General features: G+C 56.5%; 2 protein-coding genes across 5 annotated transcripts in view; one reads left to right on the top strand and one right to left on the bottom strand.

Annotated features, from left to right (window-relative positions):
- PDE4A (phosphodiesterase 4A) overlaps positions 1-11,695 on the bottom strand; it is a gene marked incomplete at its 5' end in the record, with an annotated part of 47,558 nt that extends 35,863 nt beyond the window's left edge. For 2 of the 3 annotated variants that reach the window (XM_081232134.1, XM_081232138.1), the window contains one exon: positions 1,675-2,122. In XM_081232134.1, the coding sequence (XP_081088260.1) occupies positions 1,675-1,994 (320 nt within the window). Of the gene's footprint in view, positions 1-1,674; positions 2,123-4,831; positions 5,032-5,822; positions 5,931-11,587 lie in introns of those variants that run through there. The other variant, XM_081232135.1, reaches the window with a different exon arrangement.
- Positions 11,696-13,091: 1,396 nt separating this feature from the next.
- On the top strand, positions 13,092-22,987 carry CDC37 (cell division cycle 37, HSP90 cochaperone). Of its 2 annotated transcripts, none has more exons than XM_081232211.1 (8): positions 13,092-13,286; positions 19,171-19,452; positions 19,618-19,900; positions 20,003-20,118; positions 20,205-20,327; positions 20,960-21,142; positions 21,243-21,314; positions 22,408-22,987. In XM_081232211.1, the coding sequence occupies exons 1-8, from the start codon at positions 13,185-13,187 to the stop codon at positions 22,558-22,560; spliced, it is 1,314 nt and encodes a 437-aa protein (XP_081088337.1). In that variant the 5' UTR covers positions 13,092-13,184; the 3' UTR covers positions 22,561-22,987. The 2 variants fall into 2 exon arrangements, with proteins under 2 accessions (XP_081088337.1, XP_081088338.1); XM_081232212.1 differs by having other exon boundaries at positions 13,093-13,286; positions 19,792-19,900.
- Positions 22,988-26,977: the final 3,990 nt, after the last annotated feature.

Here is a 26,977-nt window from a genome sequence, read left to right on the forward strand (position 1 = left end):
AGAGTTAAAATAGTAGGGTCCCAGCCTAGAAGGGCCTCCCTCAGGAACTCCAGGAGAGGCCTGACTCTGACTGTCCCAGTGGTGTTCCAAGTAGAGGGGCACCCACGGGAGTCAGGCAAAGTACTCAGTCAAAGCCATCAGTCACACATGTCACCAGGACACAAAGTCAGACCCCATCAGAACACTAGGTGGTTAGAGGACAGCATGCCAGGGAGTTGGGTGCACGCTCCAAAAGTGAGAGCACCAACTCTCAGACACAGGGCACACAAGCAGCCGAGAACATTTCACAGGCTCTCAATCACAGTGTCCCCAGGAATATACACATCACAGTGCCACCATCACTGCATCCCAGAAACACACGCTGTCACAACCTAGGAGCACACAGAGTCACTGTCACAATCACTGTCCTAGGAGCACACAGAGTCACTGTCACAATCACTGTCCTAGGAGCATGCACAGTCACTCTGTCACAATCACTGTCCTGGGAGCAGACACAGTCACTCTGTGACAATCACCACGTCCTACAGTCAGGGACACAATCACAATGTCCTGGGAACACATACAGCCACGCTGTCACAATCATAGTATTCCAGTAGCACACACAGTCATCCCATCACAATCACAGCACCCCAGGGGCACACTCAGTCATCCAGCCAAGTCACTGTGTCCCAGGACCACTCGATGTCACTGTCACAACCTCTGTCCCAGAAGCACACAGTCACTTAGTCACAGTCCTGGGAGCACAGTCGTACAGTCACAATCACCATGTCCCTGAAGCACACAAGTCACACTGGCACAATCACTGTCCTGGGAGCACACAGCCAACATGTCACAAACTATACTATCCTGGACACACACACAGTTATGCTGTCACAGTCATAGGACCCCAGAACCCCAGGCAGAGCATGCAGCCAAGGCAGCCACAGCTGGCCATCCCCAACAGCTGGAGCAAACTCAGCTCAATGAAAGGGTACCCAGCTCACACTTCATCACTAACACTGTTACCTAGGGAGCCAGGGACTCCCTCACCCTGTGGTGGGACTGTGCACCCCATGAACACTGTTCCCTCCCTCTGGGCAGCTACTGAACCCTAACACTCCTGCCGTGAGCGGGGGCTCTGACATAGCACACAGGCCCCCAACACAGGGCTCCCCAAGAGGCCCCCTTTAGATTACTGACCCCAGCTGCAGGGCAAGTCCATGAATCCCGCTCCCAATACAGTCCTCCCCACTCTAGAAGGACCCTGGGAGCACCCCAGCCTGCAGAAAGCATTGTGGTTCTAGCAGGCACCCCCTACAGACTGACCCCTAGGCCATCCCCAAACAGTGAATCTAGACCCGTCAAGTGGCACCCAGCCTAGTCACTGTCCTGCACTGTCACCGATGAAGGCTACAGACCCCTAAAGCTGCAACCCTCAACCAAGACCCCGTTAATAGCACGCGCAGCATGGCGCCCCCATAAATCGATCTCAGGATCATCTTCAGTAAGAAGTCTCGGGTACAGTGCACCACCGGGGGTCAGGTCCCAGACGCCCCCGCAGTAGAACTCCTCCCCCCAGCCCCGTCAGTCACACTGATCCCACCCGCATCACAGCGCCCCCCCGCGGTCAGCGGGGCGAGTTGCGTCCTCTCTGCGCGCCTATCCGCTCCGCGCGCGTCCGCCGCGGAGTCTTACCGCCTGCAGCTGCCTCCGCCCGCGCTGCCGCTGCCGGTGCCGGTGCCGTGAAAGGACGAGGGCCAGGACATGCGGGACGTGCGCAGGCCGGGCCGGTCGCCAGTGTCCACGGCGTCGGCGCGCTCTATGGGCCGGTGTGGCGGCCGCTCGGGCTCGGCGCGCTCCGCGCTGTCCGAGTAGCCGCGCTGCTGGATACGGATGGGGGTCCGCGGCTGCCGCCACAGGTGCTGGGGGGGCGGCTTCAGGGTGGCCTGGCCATCCCGGGACCCTGGCAGAGACAGAGATAGGCTCCTCTCTGAGGGGACGGCCGGGGGCTCCATGGCCCCGGCCCCCACCTGCACCCCAGGGGGCCCCGGCCTCTCCAAGCTGCACCCCGTTCAGCTGCGCGCGAGCTGACGCGCCCGGGGCCCCGCAAGTGCCCCTGGCCTCGGTGGGGCCATGGCGCCCCGGGGAGAGACCCGGGGGCGCTACGGGCCGATCGCCCCCGGGCCGGGCGCGGACGCTTCCTGTCAGCGCCTGGCGCTCTGCTAGATGCGGGGCAGCGCTCTCCGCACTCGGCGTCCCGCTCTGAGGCAGCCCCGGCTCCCCCGCCCCGTCCCGCCTCTCCCCGCCCCACGCCCGCCGCGGCTGTCAGCGCCGCCCCCCTCCTCCTCCGTCCGGGCCAGTGGGGGGCAGCCACCCGAGGGGGGGCCCTTCCCGCCCACGCAGAGCCCCGCTCTCGGCGGGGAGGGGGCGCCGGAACTCAGCTCTCTCCAGAGCACCCTGCCTTAGCCGCGGCGCACACGGCCACGAAGGAGTTAAACGGTTAATCCGATCGCGAAGGAGACACCCGACTGGTTGCCGGTGTGTCAGTCAGTCCGTCCATCATGGTGGGGGCGGAGCCCAGTGCTGGCTTGTCCTCTTCGCTACCCCTGGCCAGGGGGAGCTTGTGGGAAGTGGTCCCGGAAACACGGATGCGGTCCCTGCAGCGGGCGGCGACGGTGTTCGGGGAATCTCCTGTTGGTGGGTCGGAGGACGGTGATGGTGTGTGCCCGGGGCGGGATGTGCGCGCACGTGGCCTCTTCCGAGGGATGTCTGTGTTTTCGGTGTCTGCTCGAAGTGTGTGTGCGCACGTGGTTGGCTGCTGCGGTCTGCCTGTTTACCTGGATTTCGCTGTGCGTGTATCTGCGTGTCTGTGGCTGAAGGAAGTGTGTGCACGTGTGCTGCCTGTTTGGAGGGTGTGTGCCTCTTACAGGGTCTGTTCTGGTGGCCTGGGGTCTGTGCTTGTGTTCCCCCGCGACTGGGTGTGTACTGTGGTGGGTCCGCGCTCGCGGAGCTGTGCACTCGATTCAGCCTCTGTTGTTTGACTGTGGTGTCTGAGGGAGTCTATGTGTGTTGGTGTGTGTTTGTGTGGCCGGCCTGGGGCCACTCTGAGGTGTTACTGGGGTGTGTCCCTTTGGCTCCTGTGTGGCTCCAGGAGGACAGCCCGGCTCTGATACCCCGACTGCCCGCCCACCGCTCTGTGTATCGCTGCTCCTTCTAAAGTGCTTCTGCAGCAGGTAAACTGAAGCAGGTCCCGGGCAGCCGCGGGACGCATCCCCGTGCCCTTTTCAGGCGAGTAAACAGCCGCGCCTCCTCCCTGCTGCCCCCGCCGGCAGAGCCCCCCTTCCGGCACCTAAATCGGGAGTCGCCGTGACTCACGCTCCCGCCTCCCCCAGCGCCGCGCTGAGCGCGAGCGAGCAGAGAGCTAGCGGGATCCGAGCGCCCTCCCTTTTCCCCCGCCCCGGCCCGGGCCGAGCCCTGGTGTCGGTGGCTGCCGGGCAGGGGGAGAGCACACACACCAGTGGCCCGCCCCCGGCCGTTGAGCGCTCGGATTAACCAGCTTGGGTGCAAGTACGCGCAACCAGGCCCCGCCCCCGCGCGCCCCCGCCAAGGGCTCCCCCCGGGCAAGCCTTGCCGTCTGCCACCGCCCTCCCTCCGCACTGTTCTTATTGGAAAAAAAAAAAAAAAAAAAAACAAAGCCCGTCTCCAACCCTCACAGCCGCTTTTCTCCCCGCCAGAGGGGGCTCCAGGCGTGGGCGAACGCAGAGCCAGAAACGCCCTCCTATTAGCAGCGGCTGGATGTCCCAGAGGCCAGAGCTGTGTCCCCCAACTTCTCTCAGGGACCCTCCCCACAAGTGCATACTCAAAAAAGCTTCTAGGGGATCAGTAAGGGCTGGAAGTCCTCCCCAGATCACTTGAGGGTCTTGGACTGGACCAAATTATTGGCGGGGGGCGGGGGGTTGCTGTTGTCTTGTCAAAGCTCTGGGTGGGGTAACACAGGGTGGGGTTGAGGGTGGGGGTCAGGTCACAGCGGGGGCTGCACAAAAAGGAAAGCCCAAGGCAGTGGGCCAGAGCTGGTAGTTGGATCTGTGGCCTGAACCAGGTAGAGGCTAGAGGAATTTTCTTTTTTTTTTTTTTTTGGTGGGGGGCTACATTAGACCACTGGAGAGGGGAATGACAGTCACTTCCTCCCCCATTTGGAAATGAACCATTGTACCATGACCCAAGCAGAGACCCTGGAGTCCTCCGATTGAGTAGACAAAGGGGTGGATGGGGAGATTGAGGCTGCAGAGAACAGTGGCAGCTGTCTGGCTTTCAAATTCATCCTTGGGCCAAGATGGGGGTTGAAGTGCCCTCCGAGAACCCCAGATGAGAAAGAGCAAGGAAGTGCAGTGTGAAGCTGAGCTCAGGAGAAAGAAAAATGCCAGTCCAGACCTCCTCCAGGGTCCCACCATCTCCTTTTAAGGCCTTGAAGAAACTGCATCCTCTCAGAAAGGGAAATAGAGGTGCACAGCGGATTGGTGGGAGGCTCACTCCCTAGCCTGTCCCAGCTCTCTGATTATGGGAGCATCGTTGGGGACTGGAGGGTTGAAACCCTTTCCGAAATCCTGCCCCTTGCATACTCAGGCAGCAGCAAAATGGAAGAAGGGGTTCCTAGGGGCTGCAAGAGGTGCCTCTTGCAGGGGCGGGGTTATGTCACAACCTGACCCACCAGGCTCCAGGAGAAGTTTCAGCTGCTTTTGCAAAACACAGGGAGCCAGGAGCCTAGAGCACGGGAAAGGGTTGGTGGCTGGACTTAGCCCAGGTGGCCCTGTTCCTCCACCCCACCTCCCAGCTTGGTCCACCTCCTGCCTACCTGTCAGCTTTGGTGATGGAAATCCGCGGGGGGATCAGCAGTGGCAGTGTGGTGGGCCGTGGTGGCAGAGGGACCCCAGTTTCCAAGGGCTCAGGCTCAGCCCAGCCCAGGCCTGGACCCATGGAGAGGCGTCGGCGAGGGCGTCGGAGGGCAGCCCCGAGTATGTTGGCTCGGCCCGGTTCGGGGGTCTCTCGCGGCCTCTGAGGTGTGACAAGGGCGGGATAGGGGTGCAGCCTGGTCAGGCAGCTCTGAGCCCCTCTCTGCAGTAACGTCCCTCCCTAACTATCTGAGATAGTGGCCGATGGGGATATAGGCTCCTGTGCCCCTCTCACATCTTAGCCACTCACTAGTCCCTCCCACAGAGGGTCCCTTCTCAGCTCTTACATCTGAAGGGTGCCCGTTCTCAGCCATAATTTTTGTGGGACTCTCTTTTTTCCTCTCTCTCTCTTTTTTTTTTTTTGGTGTGTGTGTGGGCACACCACGCGGCATGCTGGATCTTATTTCCCTGACCAGGGATCGAACCCGTGCCTCCTGCAGTGGAAGCACAGATTCTTAACCACTGGATGGCCAGGGCTCTGGGCCCTCATGCCTGTACTCTGCCCTTCACTGTGAAACCCCTCGAACACATCACCACCCTCCACGTCCAGGAAGCCCCCTCTTGGCCTAAACGTCTGTGGCCCCCTCTCCTCATATCTGAGACCCTCAAGGCCTCACCCCCAGCACCCTCCCCTCCACCCTACAATCCTCTCCCTATTTGGAAAGCCCCTTGGAAGACCCTGCCTTCTACCCCTGGGCTGAGAGCCCTTAATTTGGGCAGCAGGAGAATAATGAAGTCAGGGGAGTAAACTGAGGCACAAGGGGACAGGACTCCCTGCTGCCTGGGGGGAAGTGAAGCCAGGCTTAGTGAGCAGTCAGTCTTGGTCTCTAGAGGGCTCCCTACTCCTCCTCGCAGCCCAAGCCCCGCCCCCACCCCGGGCCCCGCCCCTCGCACCTCGTCACCGGTTCGGGCCACCGACAGGACACTGCGACTCCTCTTCATCCTGCCAGACTAGCGCGCCTTGGGGGCTTCAGGGACCATGTCGGCCCCGGCCAGCGCCTCCTGCAGGACCGGGCCGAAGGCATCCGCCATTAGCTCCCGGGGGCTCCCCCTGCCGGCTGAGCATGGAATCCGCCCCCGCCCCTCGGCAACTGCCTCTCCTGGGGCGTGACGTCAGCAGGTGGCTGACGCACTGCCTGTCGGTGACGTCGCCCGTCTGTTGCCAGAGCGACAGCTGATGCACGACTGGGCTCTGAACAGCGTCAATGCCTGGATTGGCCACTGGGGGGCCGAGAGCCTCCGGCCCGGGTCGCCCCAGCCCCCACCTGTCCTCTTGCGGGGGCTTCTCCAGCCTGGGGATCCCTCAGAGAAGACAGGGAGCTCCCAGAGCCGGCCGCGTGTGGCGCGTGGTCCGAGTCGGGGGCAGGAGGAAGCGTCTTCTCCGAGCTGTTGGGCTTTTATGCCTAAACCCGAAATAGCTCCGATGTGCGGGGGCCGGGCGCAGCGAGACGGCGGCTTGGGCACAGATGGGGGACGCGCAGGCAGAGGCGCGCAGAGAGAGACAGGGACGCGTGGAAATAGAAACAGACAGGGACACAGACGCAACTCCCCATTATGAGTGCGCTCTGCTGCCGGCAATCCCTATCTAAAAGCTTGCGGGAGGGAAAGGCTGGCTCGCTCGCTGCACCATCACACCCAGGCGCTGCAAATTATTGCTGTGTGGCTGTAGGTCAGTGACTTAAACTGTCTAAGCCTCAGTTTCACCTCTGTGAAATGGAATGATAATCCTTGCAGGGTCTATACGAGAATGAAATGAGATCAGACCATATTGAATTCTCGAAGAACAGCGTCTGGCACGCAGTAAGTGCTTAATAAATACTATTACCATCTGAGCCTGTGGGAGTCTCTTAGAACCCAAGTCAGATCATGTCCCTCTTCTGCTCAGAGCCCTCCATGGCTTTCACCTCCCTCAGAGGAGACGTCAAAGTCCTCAACAAGAGGCTCACACACTCCTGCTGTCCTCATCTCCTCCCACCCTCCCCCAGGCTCACTCTGCTCCATCTACACTGGCCTCTTGGCTGTTTCTGGACACACCAGGCAAACTCTAGCCTCAGGGCTTTTGCACTTTCTGTTCCCCCTGCCTGGAACTTTCCCCCCTTAAACATCAGCAGGTCCCTCACATCCTTCCGGTCTTTAATCACATCTCACCTTTTCAGCATTTCTCCTGGTGTTTCTCTCCACCCCACCCCTGTTTAAAGTTGCTAGCCCCTCAGGATTCTTAAACTCCCTTATCCTGCTCTATTTTTTCACAGCATTTATCACCTCATAACATACTATGTAATTTACTTATTACCTGTATTGTCTGTCTTGTCCCATACTAGAATATCAGCTGCAGGAGGACAAAAATATTTTATCTATTTTATTAATATGTCCCCAGTGCCTAGAACTGAATCTGGAACATCGTAGGCTCTTAATAATTTGTTAAATGTCTAGTCACTGTTTTGAGGACTCAAGAGCATATTAATAATGTTCCTAGAAGGTCTCCTATGGACTAGCTCTTATTTCTTTTTCTTGCCGTATAGCTCTAACTAGCACTTCAGTTCAATATGAACTAGTAGAAGTGAATGTAAACGTCATCTCACCCACGTAGTGCTTAGCACCAGGCAAGTCTATGACAGACAATCGTTGAACAAATGGATGAATGTATAAAGATAGCTTAAAGGTCACCTCCACTTCTGAGCCGGACAGAGCCAGTCCATGTTCTGGGCTCCCACTGCTGTTTGTTCTGCCCCTATTAAAGCACTCATCATCTGAGGTTGTAATTATTTGTATTCCCCACTAGAGCTCTGTGAGGGCAAGAAATGGTACCCATTCATCATGGTCCCCCACACATAGTCTCAATGAATGCTGAGTGAATAAATGAAGGAATGAGTTAGACATACAGAGAAAGAGGCACCCTCTCCTCTGTATGCAGACAGACACATATGCTCAGACAGGCAGAGAAAGGGCCACATAGTAAGGACCATGCTTAGGCTCCAGTATTACATGGACAGACATGCATTCAAATCCTGACTGTGCCACTTATTAGCTGTATACTTGGGGGCAAGTTGCCCAGCCTCTTTGAGCTTCAGTTTCCTTATCTGTAAAATGGGGATAATATTCATACCTATCTGAGGAGGTTGTTGTGAGGATGAAATGAAATAATGCACGTAAGGTTCTGAGCACAGTGCCTGGTTCATAGTAGGTGCTCATGAAACAGTAGCCACTATCTTAATAATACTAACAATTATCACTGTTGTTGACTCAGTGGAGCTATGGACATACATGGGAGACAGCTACACATTCACAGAGACCTCAGTTCCTCCCGTCCTCCCCCCTCATCCCGCTGGCCTCCTCGCTGTTCCTCAAACACTTCAAGCATATTTAGACCTCAGGGACTTTGCACTTGCTTTTCCCTCCCCTGGAAAACCAGTCTCAGATATCCTGCGCTCCTCCCACCCCCGATCTCCCTTGGCTCTGCTTTCATTTTGTTTGTTTTAGACTTACAACATTCTAACAAGATATATAATTTACCTATTTTATTATTGCCTGTCCTTTGATTAGGACATGAGGTCAGGACGTTGGTCAGTTTTGTCCCCTGCTGGATCTCCAGGACCTAGGACAACGCTGGTATACAGTAGGTGCTCAACAAATGTCTCTTGAGTGAGTGAATAAATCCACTTGACTCCCTCACCTCCTTCACCTCTCTGCTCAAAGTCACCTCCTTTTAGAGGCCTTCCCTGGCATGGATGCCTCCCCCCACCCCATCACCTTCTGTTTCTCACTCATCTTTACTTTCTGTTCTCAGTACTCATTACCCCTGAGGTATCATATGTTTATGTTTCTGCTTGCCCCCACCCCTTAGTTCCATGAGGGCAGGGGATTTTTCTGTCTTGTTCTAGGGCCAACTTCATGGACACGTGACCTGAGCAGTCCCAATTGGCCCCACGCTTAGAAGGTTTAATGCACTGCTGTTGTGGTCTTGAAATTCTTAATAATTTTAAATAGGGGCCTTGCATTTTCATCTGGCCCTGGGCTCTGCAGAATTCTTTAGCCGGCCCTGGCTGTATCCTCAGTGCCCAGAACAGCTCACTGTAGGTGCTCAAGGATTTGTGGAATGAAGGAAGGAAGGGAGGAGGCCAGGGGAGAGAGGTGGAGACACACATGCCACCACTGTCTGGACACCTGTGCACATTTGCAGAAATCATCTCTGGCAGAAACCTGGGCATGGGACACAGGGCCTCAGAAACTGACCTGAGTGCCCAGGTGGACGGGAGCCACTAAGCCTGCCTTCCCCTCCCCTGCGCAGCAGCCGGCTGGCGAGGGGGGTCCAGATGGCAGAGCAGGCACCAGGCTCAGGCTGAGAAGAGGCCTCTTCCCTCATCCAGCTTGTCAGCATCCCTGGCCTGGCCTGACAGAGGAGCACTGGCTTCACCCAACCTCCACTGTCTTCAGAAGGACAGGGTGATGGGCAGCTAAAGAGGGATGGAAATGAGGATGAATACCCTTGTCCACAGCTTGCCCCAGATCATTCAGGCCTGAGGAGGGACAATGACTACCCAAGCTCCATGACCTGGAGCTGGGAAGGACTCTCAGCCCCCCACCCCACGGGGCATGCGTGTGTGTGTGTGCGCGCGTGCACATGTGTGAACGTGAGACTGTGTACACAGCTGTCCACATGCAACTGGACAGGTAGAACTCTCTGGGAGTCTGAGTGTTGTATAGTTGAGACTGGACCATACCTACAGGAGTGTGTGTATGTGACAAAGTGACACCATATCAGTCTATGTGGGCACGAGGCTGGCTGTGTCTCTGTGTGACTCTGAGTATGTGTGTGTGTGGAGGCGGGGAGGGTACATGCATGTGGGTGCAGTGGGAAGTACACTGGTTAGAAATGTGGATTCTGTGTTCAAATCTCTGCATGGCCACCCAGTAGCTATGGGGCCTCAGGCACACTATTAAGCTTCTCAGGCTCCAGCCTGTATGTGGTGATTGTATGATTACGTTTGTCTGGATCAAAGTGTGTGCATGTGTGTGTGTGTGTGTGTGTGTGTGTGTTTGAAGAGTAATGCAACTCCTCTGGGAGGTCTTCCTGGATACCCAACCCACAGTAGACCCCTCCAATTTTCTCTCTTGTCACAAGCTATTTCTATCACTGTTCTAATCACAGTTTGTTGTTATATATTTATTCGTTTGTTTATGCTGTCTCTTCTCTGTTTTCTCTACTAAATGTCAGCTCCATGGGCGTAGGGGGTTTTCTTCTGTTTGCTGTTGTGTCCTGAGCACCTGGCACATAGTAGGCACTGAGTAAATACTTGTTGAATGGATGAATGCAGGGCTGTGTCTGTGTGGTATGGGGAGAGAGTTGGGCACTGGCTGGGTGTCATGGGTTCCTGGAGGGACCTGTGCTCAAGTCTGGTCTCTACTCTCTTCCATTCCCCGCTGTTCAAAACCATTCCTTCAGCCACCCTCACTTGTGTGGGAATGATGACACCCCATCAACTCCCTTATTGCCTTTGACGACATCTTTCCCTTTTCTGGGTCTTAGGGACTCACTCGCCTCATCCGTAAAATAGGAGAGACGATGGATTGGTTCATGATAAGCCTCTTACCTGATCTAAAGTGCTATGAAAATAGTCTTAATCTAATCCCCTCTTTAACTCATTCAACATTTACTGAGCACCTATTGTGTACCAGCCACTCTTCTAGACCTGGCCCTCCCCTCATGGAGCTGAAAGTGAATGAGGAAGGCAGATACAAACTGTAAATCTCATTTAATCTTGAACATCCTTCCCTGTGGTCACTCTCTATGCCTCATGAAATTTTAGTCTTCACAGTCTGAAATCACCGTGGATATTTCTCTGTTTACACACTGATCTTGCTCCCTCACCAGTGTCCAGGGTCAGCAGAGCAGGGACTCAGCTGGTCTTGTTGGTTGATGTAGCCTGACAGCCTGGTCACAGTGTCCTGCACATAGTAGGCTCTTGGGAAATATGTGTGAAATGAGCTGTAAAATAAATGATGGCGTAACGGCAGACTCGCATGCATGACCTCCCCGAATCCTGGGTGTGTCATTACCCACTTTGCAGATGAGGAAATTGAGGCTCAGGAAGGCAAAACCGTTTGCCCAGTCCCACAGCCGCAGCTAAGCAGTGTGTGGCTATGGGATGCAGCAGAGGAAGCTTGGGAGCCTAGAGGAGCATTCCCAGCCCCCCACCCCCACCCCACAGGTACAAGACGCCCAGCAGGGGGTGCGCTGATGGGGGGAGGGCGGTTGGGAGTCCGAGGGACAGTGAAAAGCAACTCAGGGGTCTCTGTCTCAGTCCCCCAGGCTGGAGATGCTGTGTTGTCAGGAGATTAGTAAATGCTTGGCGCTGATCGGGGAGCTTCCGGCGCCCTGTCCCCAATTCTGGGAGCTGGGGCTCCTGGGACCCTGTTTCCCTGGGGCCAGGCAGCTCCGGTCTCCGAAGCCAGGTAGAGACCCCCGCGCCTACCTGGGAATCCGGCATCCGGGGTCCTCCCTACACACCCTCAGCCTGGAGGCCGGCCTGAAGCTCTCAAAGGGCGTACAGGGGGCTCCTGACTTTCTTGGGGGGCGAGGGAAGTCCCCCCCCGTCCAGACCCCCTCCCTCCCGGCGCCTGGTCCCCCTCCCCACCGCAGCTTGTGGTCCAAAGCTTACCTTGCAGTGGGGCTGGGCAGGGGATGCCCCGCCCTCTCCGGCCTGAGGGGCGAGAGGGGACACGGGTGTCCAGACCCTTTGTTGCTGGGGTGTGTGTGTGTGTGTGTGTGCGAGAGAGAGAGAGGGAGAGATTGTGAGACTCGCCGAGGTGTGGGTTCTTGCGCGCGCGTGCCCGGGACTTGACTGCCGCTGTGATGCTGGACTGCTGGGGCTGGAGGGGGAGGAGGAGGAGAGGGGGACTCCCCGCCCCCGCCCGCCTACTCGCGGGTTTGAATGGAGCGCGAGGGGGAGGGGCGGCAGCAGGCGGGCACTTTTGTCCGGATGGCCCCTCCCCTTCCGTGGGCAGGGGAATCCCCCACACCCCCACCCTTTTAGAGACCTTTACTCCAGTCGCTCCAGCCCCTCCCTCCAACGCCCGCTCTGGGGGAGTCTGGAAGAGGCTCCCTTCACCAGAGTGGCTGAAGCTCCTCCCGTCCACCCCGTCCCCCCAGCGCCCTTTAATCTGAGATAATCCTTGCCCTAGGCTGCAACGAAGCCTTTTATCCCGTGTCACAGCGTGGATAGGGATGTATGAAAATGTGTGGCTGGGTCGCCCAAGCTCAGTGTAATGGAGTCCTTAGCGCCCGGGACGAGGAAGGGGGCAGGCGCTGCGAGCAGTCCTAGAGTACATCAACGGGTCAAGACCCCCCGCCGTGCTCACTGCCAAGATTCACCCCCACCCCCACCCCCACCCCCACCCCCACCCCCACCAAGAGCACGGGCCGCTAGTTAGACACTAGCGACACCCAGCGGCTGCACGGGGGGGCGCAGTGTACAGGCTCCCAAGGCCCGTTAGTGTGGTCCGGGTGATTCCAGAGGGGGCGTGTATGCGCGAATCCCCGCTAAAGAGGCAGAAGATGCGGGCGCGAGGGGTAGGCTGTGGTCCTAGCCGGGGAAACACCAGCCCTTAAGGCAGGGCTACATCGCCCCCACCTCCGACTCCTCAAGGGCAGGGCCATATCCTTCCTTTACTTAGACCCTCCCAGGACAGGGCCCTGTACCCCTCGGACTGGGAATGTTCTTTCCTATCAGGCACAAAGTTAAGTTCCTCTTCACAAGGGGCGGGAGCGAGGTCTTCTCGCCGATACCCGGCCCCAGCAGTGGGCTCGGGCTGACGTCACTGCGGCGTGGCTAAGGGGACAATCCTCTCCCTCAGTCTCGCCAACTCCCCCCCTCACGGCCGCCGTAAACGCCCACCGTGGGGCAGCGGGAGATACAGGGGGCTCGAGGATGGAGAATCCACCCGTATACCCCTAGGAGGTGCCTAGCGGAGGCCCCGAGCCCGATGGGGTGAGGTCTCGGCGAAGACTCCCGGGAGCCGGAACACGTGCGCAGGGGTCTTTAAGACCTAGGTCGCCAGTGCCGCTGCCGCGGTTACTAGGGGTGTGACGTTACGCGAGGGCGGGGGCGTCCGCGTCCGGGCGGAAACGGAAGGGGCGGGGCTCTGCGGGCAGATCTTGTGGGCTGCTGCCGCCGTAGCCCCTGCTGCTGCCGCCGCCGCCGCCGCCGTTGCTGCTGCTGCCGCCAGAGCCGGAGCGGGCTGGGCCGCGGAGGCAAGATGGTGGACTACAGCGTGTGGGACCACATCGAGGTGTCTGACGATGAAGACGAGACGCACCCCAACATCGACACAGCCAGCCTCTTCCGCTGGCGGCACCAGGTAGAGCGCGCGCGCCCAGCGCCTTCCCCCACTCCTGGGACTCCGCTTCAGAGTTTTGACCCCTGATACTGCCGGGGGCCCAGCCGTTGACACCTGGGTTTCCCACCCTACAGTCTGGACTTTCAGGATCTCCCGGGGTTCCTTGATTCAACTCCGGGGCAACAGAACTGCCGAGACCCTTGGGTTCCTTGCCCGTGATCCCGGGCCCTCCCCCCTCCCCTTCCAACTTCTTCTTGGAACTCCCAGTTGACCCCTAGGGCACCTTCTTCACAGTTTAGACTACCAAGACAAGCTTTGGACGTGCCCCCCCCAGTCCATTTGGGACCTTCCACTTACACCCAGAATTCTACCTCAGAATCTGCACCCTGAACCTTTTCGGGTACCCACTTATGATCTTGGATGTCCCACTGGCCCCTCCCAACCCCTAGAGTTCCCAATACTTTAAGTCTAGTCTGTGACCTGCCTTTCGGAATCTTGACGGTGATTCCCATTTAGATCTAGAGGTTCTGCTCCTTCAGTAGAGCAAGGAGTTCTATCCTCCCTTGAGATTTCTGTTCCTGGCCTGGGACTCCAACCCACACCCAGGACCCCTTCCCTAGAACGTAGACCGGTGCCCCACCAGGGCCCTCAGTCCCATCTAGGACTGGAATTTTGAAACCTGGTTCCCCATCAGACTGAACCACGAGCTCCACCCTGATGGAGCCTCCAATTCCGGCCGCTCTCCTTCAGCCTCATGTACTGTAGACCCAATTTCCCACTGCATCAGGAAACCCTACCCACGTGGCGTCCTGCCCAGCCAGAGCCCCTGCCCCTACTTGGTACTGCAGGCCCGGTCACCGCCCACCCCCAAGACAGGCTTCCTGTAGGAACCTCCGCCAGCATTGGAATGCCTCATTCAAACCCAAGTCCAGGACCTAAACCCACCCCAGCTTCCTTCTGACCCCAGTTTGGTCTGCTGTCCTCAGACACCCACACTGACCCTGCTTTTACCAGGGACCCTCCCAGTCTGATTCCAAATTCCCTGCACCTTCTTTTATTTATTTTCCCCCAAATCCAGACCCCAGAATCCCAAGTCTGTGTGTTCTCTCACCCCTCTCCCTGACCAGCAGCGCTCTCAGGCCAACAGAATGGCTCTCATGAGACCTAATGTTCTAATCTGCTCCACCAAATCAGAGCTCCTGCTCCCACATTCCTATGCTTGTTATACTCTCAGACTGAGGGCATATATCTCTCAGAATCTTCCAGTTAGGAATTCCTCACCCCACCTTCCCATATATCAGCTCCCCGTCGTTTATCTAGAAGCTTCTAGAAGGGCCCTTCCCCATCCTGCTAAGACCCAGCATTAGTCCCTACATCTGGTTCGAGTCCCAGTTCCAACCCATTCCTTAAAGCAGCAGCCTCCTGGGTAGTGTACCTGCCGGGTGGGCCCCTGGAGTGTAAGGAGAAAGTTCTAGCACTTCTCTTTCTTGCCATGTGTAACATTTTATTATGAAATATTGAAGATCTCTGCAAGCTCTCAAGGCGATTCTTGGGAACACCTATTTCTGTCACATAGTTAGTCTATATCACCGTGGGGAGGATGGTTTGGTCCTGCTGAGTTTGGAGGCCGATGCCCCCTCTCCTGCAGTATCCTCCTCCCACCACACCCTTCTCCCTCTTGGCACAAAACCTTTTCCTGGGCTGCTGCTGGGAGCCCCAGGGCTGGAGTGGAGGCGGGGAGCCTGGTGTCTCCAGCACCCAGTTCAGCGGCCACCAAGCCTGGGTTCTCATCCCAGCCCTGCCACAGGGCCATTGCTGCTTTAGGGGGAGTGAGACCCCGCCTCCATGAGACCATCATAAGGAAGACATGAAATGAGATCTGAAAAGAACTTGGCTCAGGGCCTGGGAGGGAGTAAGCAGGACCAGAGGGGAAAGGGGGATTAGAGAAAAGGTAGCCTGTGTGCTTCTGAGCACAGGCCTGCCCACCCGGGTTCAGATGTTGGTTCCTGCTGAATCACTGACCTGCTGCGTTGCCCCCAGTGAGTTTTGATCTCTCTGTGCCTTAATTTCTCCAGCTGGGGATCTTATTAGTATCTACCTCATAGGGTTGTTGTGAGGGTTGCCTTATGTATTTAATGTGTGTAATGCTCTCAGGACAGCACCTGGCATGTAATAAACTGTGTAGAAACTTTAGCCACTATCATTATTATTACTCATGTAATTCACGCTCATGGTAAAAAAATAATCCAAAGGTTCCAGAAGGGGACCAGCGAGTCTTCCTGGCTCCAGCTCCAGCTCCCTGGCTCCCTTGCCCAGAAACAGCCACCAGTACTAGTTTCTTGTGGCTCCTCCCAGCTAGCTGTGTGGCATCCAGGTTCTGTGGGCCTCGGTTCCCCTGTCTGTAAGGAGGGCAGTTATACCTGTGGCCCCTTCTCAGTGCCAAGGCTTCTGCCCTGCCCAGGCTGCTACAGCCCCTCCCGGAGGCGTAAAGCTCAGGCTGGGCAGGCTGCCACCCCCAGCAGCTCCAGGAGGCCTTTATTTAGCTTTGGCCTCCCTGGCGGCTGCTCAGAGGATGCCGGGAAGATTTTGATGGCCGTCCAGCAGAAACCAGCAGTGTGGTAGATTCCTGCTGCCACCCAAGGCCAGCTATAATGCCAACCATAACCCTCATAAGGCAGCAGGAAGGCTCCAGGTGATACAGGCCCGTCATGGAAAAAGAGAGGTGGCAGAGGCCACAAGGTGTCCTCTGCAAGGCGAGGGCCTGATCCGAGTGGGAAAAGTGAGGCTCAGGGTTGGCCATGTCGGTCCTATGGGGCGTTAGAGAAGGATTCAGGTCTCCCAATTCTCACCCGCCGTCTTCCTGGCCCTGTGCTGGAACCTGGAGATACGGCCTCTAGTAAAGCGCAGAGCTAGTTAGCAGACCATTCTGGTGGCCGTGGCCGTGGCCGTGGCCATGATGACGGTGATGACAGTTGAGGACACATATACTGAGTGCTGTGTTGCAAGCAGTTTCCTGGGAGTAACTCATTTAGTCCTCACAACAACTCTGTGAGGCCCCATTTCATAGAGGGGGACACCAAGGCAGGGAGAGATATGAGACTTGGCCAAGGTCACATCACCAGTAAGTGGTGGAGCTGGGCTGCTCTGATGATACAGTAACAACTGCTCCCAGTTACCAGTTACAAGCATTTACTGGATATCGAGCTAAGCACTTGAAGTACATTTTCTTGTTTGAGCCCCAGTACAGTCCCCAGAGAGAGACAGATTGTCCCCTTGGACAGACAGTAATGACAGTAGCCAACGTGGGAATGGTGCTGACTGAGCACCCAGCACGGCTCTGGACTGTCTAATTTTATAACCTTTTTTGCTTTTCCCAGTGCAACCTTGGCACTGTTGTCTGCATCTGACAGATGAGGAAACTGAAGTTAGGGGATTGGCCCAGGGACACCCGGCCATTACATGGTGGCTGTGAGATATGACCCCAGGTCTGGTGCCCCAAGGCCTTCCACTAGCATCTCATCACATCATCTGATGATCACAGAGGGGCCTTTGGGGCTCAGTGACTCCGGGGGTCGGGCACTTGGGGAAGGCTCTGTCGAAGCTGAGACTTGGGGACAAAGCAGATGGAGTAAGGGGAAGAGAGTTCCAGGTGCGAGGAACAGCATGTGCAGAGGCTAAGAGTCAGGAGAGAGCTGGTCCATTCAGGGCTAGCATCAACCACAGGGGCCGGCATCAGCCTGGGACCCAGCCCCCCAAGGAGCCTTGGCCATCTGGCCAGCGTGGGGCAGGGGTCTGGGGTCCCCTCTGAACCCAGACACTCCAGTCTGAGGTAGCAGGGAGGGCTGTGGTCAGACAGGTACATTTCAGAGACTCCTGTGGCAGCTTCCGAGCCTGGATTGGGGTGACAGCGATGGAAGATGGTGGCACCTCTCAGGGTTCAGTCATTGGCTCTGGGTTGAGCAGGCACTGCTGGGAGCCAAGCAGGGTTGGAGAGTGACAGGGCCCAGTGATCTGATAGGGGTCAGCATGGGGGACTGAGGAGATGGGGTGCAGTGGAAGAGGAGGTCTGAGGAGCGGCGTCTGGGGTAGGGGGGGGACAGGAGGCTGGTGGACACTAGGCTGGGCTCAGGAGGGCATGCTGACCTGGAGACAGAGCTGAGCGGGCCTCTGCAGATCCAGGTGCAGCCCTTGGGGTGGAGCAAATTGGAGAAACAACTGGAAATGAAAAGTGTCAGGGGAGTTTCCTTTTTCTTTTTTTTTTTTTTTTTTTTTTTGGCGTTACGCGGGCCTCTCACTGCTGTGGCCTCTCCCGTTGCAGAGCACAGGCTCCGGACGCGCAGGCCCAGCGGCCATGGCTCACGGGCCCAGCCGCCCCGCGGCATGCGGGATCCTCCCGGACCGGGGCACGAACCCGTGTTCCCTGCACCGGCAGGCAGACTCTCAACCACTGCGCCACCAGGGAAGCCCGGGAGTTTCCTGGTAGCCTAGTGGTTACGATTCTAGACTTTCACTGCCATGCCCCGGGTTCAGTCCCTGGTCGGGGAACTGTGATCCCACAAGCCACGCAGCGTGGCCCAAAGAAAAAAGAAAAAAATAGTGTCAGGATTTGGTGGCAGAGCGGGAGGGACAGGGCTCACAACAGGCCTCAGCTTGGGACAGGAGGCGGGGGCAGGCTCTTTGCTGAGGGAGGACACAGCAGAAAAACAGGTCTGGGGGCTCCGGTGGGAAGTTCAGTTTTGGGCACAGAATTGGAGGTGCCTGTGGGACACCCAAGCAGCGGTGGCTTGAGGGGCATGGTGGGCACAGGAGGGTGCTCGAGTGTTACTGAGGGTGGCTCCAGGGAGGAGGGGGAACCTGAGACCCTGGGGAGAGGTGAGGCCTCTATCCAGTATCTTATTACTTTATTACATCCAACAAGGCTTTCCTGAGTCCGTACTGTGTGTCAGGCCCAGTTCCTGGCTCTGGAGGCACAACAGTGAACAGATCCCCACCTTCGTGGAGCCAGTATCCTTGGAGGAGGACAGTGCCCGAAACATGATAAATAATTGTCACAGGCTGTTGTCGGGTGACAAGTGCTGAGGAGGAAGATCAAGAAGAGCAGAGTAGGGGGAGGTTGAGACCTTCAGCCGGGTGGTCAAGGAAGGCCTCATCTGTAAGGGACTTTTTTTTTTTTTTTGGCTGCACTGCGCAACTTGTGGGATCTTAGTTCCCCAACCAGGGATTGAACCCGGGCCCTCGGCAGTGAAAGCACGAAGGCTTAACCACTGGACCACCAGGGAATTCCCTGTAAGGGACATTTGAAGATGATAAGGGGGACTTCCCTGGTGGTCCAGTGGTTAAGACTCTACACTCCCAGTGCAGTGGGCACAGGTTCAACCCCTGATGAGGGAACCGCGATCTCGCATGCTGCAGGGTGTGGCCAGTGAATAAATAAATAAATAAATAATATATTTTTTTTAAAAAGATGTTAAGGATGCTGGGGTGGGGGGTATCTGGGGAGAGAACATTCCAGGCCAAGGGAACAGCCAGTGCAAAGGCCCTGAGGTTTGAAGTGGGTCCGAGAAAAGGTGAGGCAGCCAGTGTGGCTGGAGGGAGGGGGTGAGCAGGAAGAGGTGAGGCCGTGGAGGGCACGGGACAGATTGCGCATGGCCCTGTGGGTCACAGGGAGGACTTAGGTTTTTGCTCCAAGTGAGGTGGCAGCCGTAGAGGGTTCTGAGCAAAGAGGGACCGCTCTGGCTCAGGTGCACCTGTAGGGGCGAGAGCGGGAGCTGGGAGTCCGTCACACGGAGGTTGGTGCTGACGTTCTCTGGGGTCATCCCAGGTGCAGCTCTTGGGGTCCTGGGGCTGGGGCTAGGGTCAAGGGACAAGCCGTTCCACAGAGTGATGGGCCGTGCCTGTCCCACAGGCCCGGGTGGAGCGCATGGAGCAGTTCCAGAAAGAGAAGGAGGAGCTGGACAGGGGCTGTCGCGAGTGCAAGCGCAAGGTGGCTGAGTGCCAGCGGAAGCTGAAGGATCTGGAGGTGGCCGAGGGCGAGGGCAGCAGGGCCGAACTGGAGCGGCTGCAGGCCGAGGCACAGCAGCTGCGCAAGGAGGAGCGGAGCTGGGAGCAGAAGCTGGAGGAGATGCGCAAGAAGGAGAAGAGCATGCCCTGGAACGTGGACACGCTCAGCAAGGACGGCTTCAGCAAGGTGTGCGAGGGCCGGGCGCGCTCGGCAGGCGGCGGCAGGTGTGGCGGAGGGGACTGCTCAGGTCCAGGGACCGGTGGATGGGGGTGGCGGGTGAGGGGATCAGGTGTGGGGGCCCAGGCAGGTGCGGCACCCCACCGGTACCCCCCCGCTCTGATCTGCCCGAAGGCCCTAGTCCGAGGCCACACCTGCCACGCCCACGCTCCCGCCACACTGATGTTCATGGCGCCGTCGCCACCTCCACCCTGGATGGGATGGGCGCTGCGGCCGCGGCCCACCCGGCCACGCTTGAGGCGCCGCACAGCCTCGCCCCAGCCCACTCCCCTTCTCGCCCCACCACAGAGCATGGTCAATACCAAGCCTGAGCGGGCGGAGGAGGAGTCGGAGGAGGTGAGGGAACAGAAACACAAAACCTTCGTGGAGAAGTATGAGAAACAGATCAAGCACTTCGGTGAGTTGGGCCCAGGTGGGGGCCTGGTGGGCGGTGCACATGACAAGGGGCTGGCCTCTGCCTCCAGGGCCCTTCCAACACCTCGCCAACACCTTCCCGCAGGCATGCTCCGCCGCTGGGACGACAGCCAGAAGTACCTGTCGGACAACGTCCACCTGGTGTGCGAGGAGACCGCCAACTACCTGGTCATCTGGTGCATTGACCTAGAGGTGGAGGAGGTATGTGGAGCCAGCCCCCGGGGCTGGGGAAAGGCTCTGCCCTGGGTCCTCCACTTGGTGACGCCGTGCTTGTTTTCCCTTGGCAGAAATGTGCGCTGATGGAGCAGGTGGCCCACCAGACCATCGTCATGCAGTTCATCCTGGAGCTGGCCAAGAGCCTGAAGGTGGACCCCCGTGCCTGCTTCCGGCAGTTCTTCACCAAGATCAAGGTAGGGAGGGCCCGGAGCGGCCAGGGTAGAGTGGAGGGCAGCGCTCCTCAGAGAACCAGCCTGCGGTCTGCTGGAGGAGACAGACATGGGTTTACTCGGACTCAGGCCCCTGTGATCAGTCCTCTCCTCAGTCAGGAGAGGGCTGGGCCACAGAGGAGCTGCCAAGTGGTCGGCTCCTGGCACATGTAGAAAGCCGAGCTGGCACGATGTGCTGGAAGTCCTAACCTGGGGTGAGGGCCAGAGTCAAGGATGCCTGTGGGTTTCTTACCTGAGCACCTGAAGAGCAGAGCTATCCCTGCTGAGCTGGGGGAGATGCAGGACAGACTGAGGGGTGTGACCTGGAGCTCCGGGGTGGCTGTGTTGCCTTTGAGATGCCCGATAAACTCCACAGGAGGACCCGGAGGAGGTGGGTGTCCCGAGTCTGAGGTTCAGGGGGATGTGCGGGCAGGTGGTTGTGAGCACAGAGGTATAAAGTCGAGCTCGGAGGAGGCGGAGGAGAGCCCTGGGGCCCAGGGTGCCCGTCTGTCAGTTCAGGACCAGATGTGGGGAGCCCTGCGGCATCTCTGAGCACCTGCAGTGGGGCGGTCTTGGCTCCCCCAGTTGAGCCCTGTGCACACCCCTGCCCCCCGCAGACTGCTGACCGTCAGTACATGGAGGGCTTCAACGACGAGCTGGAGGCCTTCAAAGACCGTGTGCGGGGCCGGGCCAAGCTGCGCATCGAGAAAGCCATGAAGGAGTACGAGGAGGAGGAGCGCAGGAAGCGGCTCGGTCCCGGCGGCCTGGACCCCGTTGAGGTCTACGAGTCCCTCCCTGAGGTGCGGCTCCCTGGGCCCTGGCGGGCAGCAGGCAGGCAGCCAGTGGGGTCCCCAGGCTCCCTGGGATCCAGGCCCTGACCCCACCCCTCTGCACCCACAGGAACTCCAGAAATGCTTTGACGTGAAGGATGTGCAGATGCTCCAAGATGCCATCAGCAAGATGGACCCCACCGTGAGTAGCTGCGCCCAAGCCCACCTGGGCGAGCGATGTGTCTCCCCGGCCCCCTCCAGCTCTGTGGCCCACATCATTGGTAGAAGTGTCCCTCCTGGGCTTCTCAAAGGAACAAGGGACGTTTTGTCACTGTATGGCCAGCACACGAGGCAGCCAGGCTTTGTGCCACCTGCTCACTTACGTTTATTGAGCACCTACTGTGTGCCCAGCGTCCAGATTGAGTGTCCCTGTCCCTGTGGGCTGATGAGCACACCAACTGACCCCACCTTTGCCAGCAGCTCAGAGTGGCCCAAGGAGGGGTCCCTTTCCAGCCTCAGTTATTACCGCATCAAACCACTTTCTCTCGATATTAACTCACGAAATCCATGGGGAGGGCTGAGCACATAGTTGGTGCTGGTAAAAACATCAGCTGTTTGGAGCAGTAACCGCGCTGGTAGATAAATACTTTGAGTCTTGATAGACCTCGGTTTGACCCCATTCCTGCTGCCTGTCTCACTGGTTGGCCACACTGCTTTCCTCATCTGTAAAATGAGTCTAGTCGCAAGACCTGGCCCAGGGTTTCTAGACGCTTCTGTGGGAATGAACATCTAGACCAAGGGTCTTCCGCCTATGGCTTGCAGGCTCATTGCCTGTCTCTATATAAAACTTGATTGGAATGCAGCAGCCAGGCTGGTTTAGTTTCATCTTGTCTGTAGCTGATTTTGTGCTACAACCATAAAGTTGAGGAATGATGGGTTGAGAGGTTTTGACAGAGACCTGAGGGCCCGTAAGCCAACAATATTTACTGTCTGGCCCTTGACAAAAAAGTTTGCTGACGCTTGTTCTAGACTACACTGTTTAAACTTGAATTAAAGTTAAGTGAGATTTAAAGTTCCCCTGCACCAGCCACATTTGAAGTACTTGGTAGCCACACGTGGCTGGTGGCTACCATATTGTACGGCACAGATTACAGGCCATTTCCATCATTGCGGGCAGTTCTTTTGTAAAGCTGTGATCTAGAAAGAGCAGGAAGCAGGCTCAAGGATGTGCAGGGGACAGGCGGGCCACCAGAAGGTGGCAGCCCAGCCTCACCAACCCACCCTTCTCCCTGCAGGACGCAAAGTACCACATGCAGCGCTGCATCGACTCCGGCCTCTGGGTCCCCAACTCCAAGTCCAGTGAGGCCAAAGAAGAGGAGGAGGCGGGTCCCGGGGACCCCTTGCTGGAAGCCTCCAACCCGGGCGACGAGAAAGACGTCAGCGCATGACCCACCTCAGCTGCTGCCCGACTGCCTGCAGGCCCCTGTGCGCCCCTTTTCAGAAAACAAAAATAGACACCATCTCCCCAGCTCCTGGCTTCCTCCACTTTTGCTGCTCCCACACCTAGCCCGGAGGGGCCTGCCCACCCCGCCTCCACTGACCCCACTCCCCGAGCGCTCATCCAAGTCTGCTTTGAGTCAAGGGGCTTCACTGCCTGCAGCTCCCCCACTTCAGCATTATGCCAAAGGCTCGGGGGTCCAGGGAAGGGTAGAGGTTGCCAGGCTGGTCCACGGGGTATGGGTGGGGTCCCCAGCCAAGGGCCCTGCCCCAGTCACTGTGGGCTCCGTTGTCACTGTTCATCTGCTGTTGAGTCTCCTATATAGTAAACAGCAATTATCTTCCAATAAAGGATTTCAGATGCTCCGCGAGACCTCAGGAGGGCTGGCACAGCTCTTCTCTTGCGGGGTGGGAGGGAACCCTGGTCAGTGTTGGCGGCTGGGCCTGTGAGGCCCCCAGCTTTGCCCTGCAGCAAATGGGCAAAATGTCCTCCATTCTCACTCCAGGCTCTCCAGGAATGTGTCGTTCCGCCGCCTGGAACACTTCCTCAGGACACCTTTGTGTCGAGTTCTCACTCCCCCCCTACCCCTGTAAGTCTTGGGATTATCTCAGACCCCCACCACCGTCCGTTGAGGAGCATCAACTTGCACCATGTCTCACCTTCCACGTGGCCAGCTCTGCCTCCAAAACGAATCTTGCGTCTGGCCACTGCCCTTCGTCCTCCACCCCGGTTCAGGTCCTTATCACCTCTGGCCTGCATGCCCACTCCAGCCTCTTCCCTGTCTCCCCTGCCCTCACTGGACCCCAGCAGGCAGCCGCCAGTGGGCACCTGTGAACACCTGAGTCAGGGCACATCCCTCAGAGCAGAAGCCTAAGACGTCCCTGCAGTTCACCAGGCCCTGCACCACCTGCCTGGTCACCTCCCTGCCCGGTCACCTCCCTGCCCTCGTCTCACGTCCTCCCCTTCTCATCAACTCCCTCCTTGCTGATCCTTAAGCACTTTCAAGTTTTTCTATCAGTGTGACCTTGGGCAACTTCCTCAGCCTCAGTGTCCCCCTCTGTACAATGAGTAAATATTCATGCCTTCCTCCCAGGGTTGCGATGAGGAGTAGGTGAGATAATGTACAGGCAAGCGTGGCACCTGGTACTCATGCTCCAAATCTGGGCCTCGACACATGCCCATCCCTCTGCTTGAACACCCTTCCCTTTAAAAAGTAATCTTTTTAAAGCAGTCTTCCTTTTAAAGGTAATGGAATATTCGGGCCACAGGAAAGGCTTAAAGAATACTATAATAAACAAGGACCATCAGCTTTTAAGACATGAAATACCAAGGGTCCAGTGAAGCCCACTGCCCACCTCTTCTGGGGGGCACCACCCCCTGGCAGCTGCTTCTCACTCCAATCAGAGCTCTGCCACCTCCTCCCAGAGGTCCTCCTTGACCCGCCTTTTGAGTCACCCATCACGTCTGGCCACGCAGCTTCTTCACCTGCCTGGCTTTGCTAATGTGTGTTTTGCTGTCTCCTTTATGCTGTGAGCACCACCACGGCACAAACTGAGTCTTTCTTGGTCCTAAAATATTCCCAGCGCCCCGAAGGGGTCCTGGCCCTCAGTAAATGCCTTTGTGTCCAAGCTGGTCACCACCAGGGGGCAACAGTAAGCTGCAAACCTGAGTGGCGTTGCCTAATGCTTTTCATATAGATGAGAATGGCTGGTGGGGGGGGGATGGGGGGCCCTCCTAAGGCCCTGGATAAACCCCACCCATCCAGGATCCACTCAGGATCATCAACTTGTTAATTCTTTACTGAAAAAACTTTCAAAGATAGAATCCATATTCCTGATACTTCGTTTGACCTCAGGCTTCAATAGAATTCAGCACTGTTACTGATTTTTTTTAAAATTAATTTATTTTTGGCTGCATTGGGTCTTCGTTGCTGTGCCCGGGCTTTCTCTAGTTGCAGCGAGCGGGAGCTACTCTTCGTTGCGGTGCGTGGGCTTCTCATTGCGTTGGCTTTTCTTGTGGCGCACGGGCTCTAGGTGCATGGGCTTCCGTATTTGTGGCGTGCAGGCTCAGTAGTTGTGGCGCACGGGCTTTGTTGTTCCGTGGCATGTGGGATCTTCCCGGACCGGGGCTCGAACCCGTGTTCCCTGCATTGGGAGGCGGATTCTTAACCACTGAGCCACCAGGGAAGCCCCGTTACTGATTTTTGACTTAAAATTTCAATGTTCATCATGTTTTTTTTTTTCACATTAATGGTGTTTTTAGAAAATGTTACATTAAAATATTTATCTCGATTACTGAGTTGGCGCCCTCTTTGCTTTCATGCCTTGCCTGCCTCACCCTAGCGCCGGCTAGGATTTAAAACATCAGCTATTAAGAGAGACACATAGAGTAGGTTCTCTACTCACCCTCCACCCACCCTGTTCCCTGCCCCCAACCATGGGAGCCCACTGTCTACGGTGTCTCGTGACTCCTTCCAGGGTTTCTTTTTGTAAGTTCAAATTTAATCTTACCCCTTCCGTTCCTTTTTTACACAAAGCTAACACACTGCAGTCAGCGACGCGTCTTTCACTGAACCTTGTGGCCCTGTAGATTTTTCCTTATCAGTTCATCAGCACTTTCTCATTCTTTCTACTCTGGTAGAAAGCTCCAGTATGTGCACATCTCAGCATTTATTTCACCAGCGTTTTTTGTTTTTCTTTTAACACTTGCAGGTTTTTCCATCTCTACTTTTACAAGCAATGCTGCGAAAAATACTTCTGTGCACCATTTTCCGCGAAGACAGGCATCCCACCTATAGAGTAAGCTCCCAGAAGCAGGATTGGCTGGGTCTTAGCGGCAAACAGAATTCCACTCAAAAGGGTTTCACTGAACAAAATGTAATGATGTGAGTGGGACAGGAGAACCAACAGATGTGTGTTGAGTGGATTCATTTTCTATGGCTGCTGTAACAAATCACCACAAACTTAGTGGCTTCAACACAAATGCATTACCTTACACTTCCGCAGGTCAGAAGTCTAACAGGGGTCTCGCTGTGCTAAAATCAAGACATTGGCAGGGCTGTGATCCTTTTGGAGGCTCTGGGTAAGATCCATTTCCTTGCTGTTTCCAGCTTCTAGGGGCTGCCTGTGTTCCTTGGCTCACGGCCCCCTTCCTCCATCTTCAAAGATGGCAAAGGTGAATCAAGTCCTGTCACACCACTCTGACCTCTTTTTCTGCCTCCCCGTTCCACTTTTTTAAAAAATAAAATAAATTTATTTATTTATTTATTTATTTTTGGCTGCATTGGGTCTTTGTTGCTGCACGTGGGCTTTCTCTAGTTGGGGCGAGCGGGGCCTACTCTTCGTTACAGTGCGCGGGTCTCTCACTGCGGTGGCTTCTCTTGTTGCGGAGCACGGTCTCTAGGTGCGCGGGCTTCGGTAGTTGTGGCTCGCGGGCTCTAGAGCACAGGCTCAGTTATTGTGGCGCACGGGCTTTGTTGCTCCGTGGCATGTGGTATCTTCCCGGACCAGGGCTCGAACCTGTGTCCCCTACATTCTTAACCACTGCGCCACAAGGGAAGTCCCCTCCCCGTTCCACTTTTAAGGACCTTTGTGGTTACACTGAGTCCGCCAAGATAATCTCTCTATCATTTTTTTTAATATGGAATGATTCACGTATTTGTGTGTCATCCTTGCACAGGGGACATGCTAATCTCTGTATCCTTCCAATTTTAATATACGTGCCGCGGAAGCAAGCGCTAATCTCCCTACCTTAAAGTCAGCTGAGTAGCATTCTTAATTCCTGATTCTCACTGGGGATTAGGACATGGACATCTTTGGGGTGTTGTAATTTCATAAGGCACCCGGAACTAGCAACAGTGGGAAGATTTTGACAGGACTAAAGAGGATGGGAAGGGAGCAGAACTTGCTGACATCTGGAGCTGTGAAGAAGGGGCTCCTTGCAGGTTATGTGGCCACAGAGAAACCACCACTGCCCAACTGTGGTTGGGCAGGGAGGGAATAGGGACACTCGTCTGTCTCCCACCTCTGATCTCCTGCCAGCCTTCCCCATCGGCAGAACCCACCAGAAGCCAAGGACATGGAAGCTGAGTGAAGCAATGTGCTCTTTTTTTGTGGCTATAGGTGGAAACCCTGAATACACAGCTGCTCATAGGCAGCGCATATCCTGCCGGGGACCTGGAATTACACTGGGTGCTGAGGACAGAGCCTAAAACAAGTTACTCCTGCACCCTATACTCTTTATCTGCTCCACTCTTTTTTAAAAAAAATTTTTTTTTCACTCTTTTTTTTTTAAATAAGATGTTGGGGGTAGGAGTTTATTAACTAATTAATTAATTTTTTTGCTGTGTTGGGTCTTCGTTTCTGTGC

This window comes from Mesoplodon bidens, assembly GCF_964165515.1.
Source record: "Mesoplodon bidens genome assembly, chromosome: 4".
In the NCBI taxonomy this organism is placed as follows: Eukaryota; Metazoa; Chordata; class Mammalia; order Artiodactyla; family Ziphiidae; genus Mesoplodon; species Mesoplodon bidens.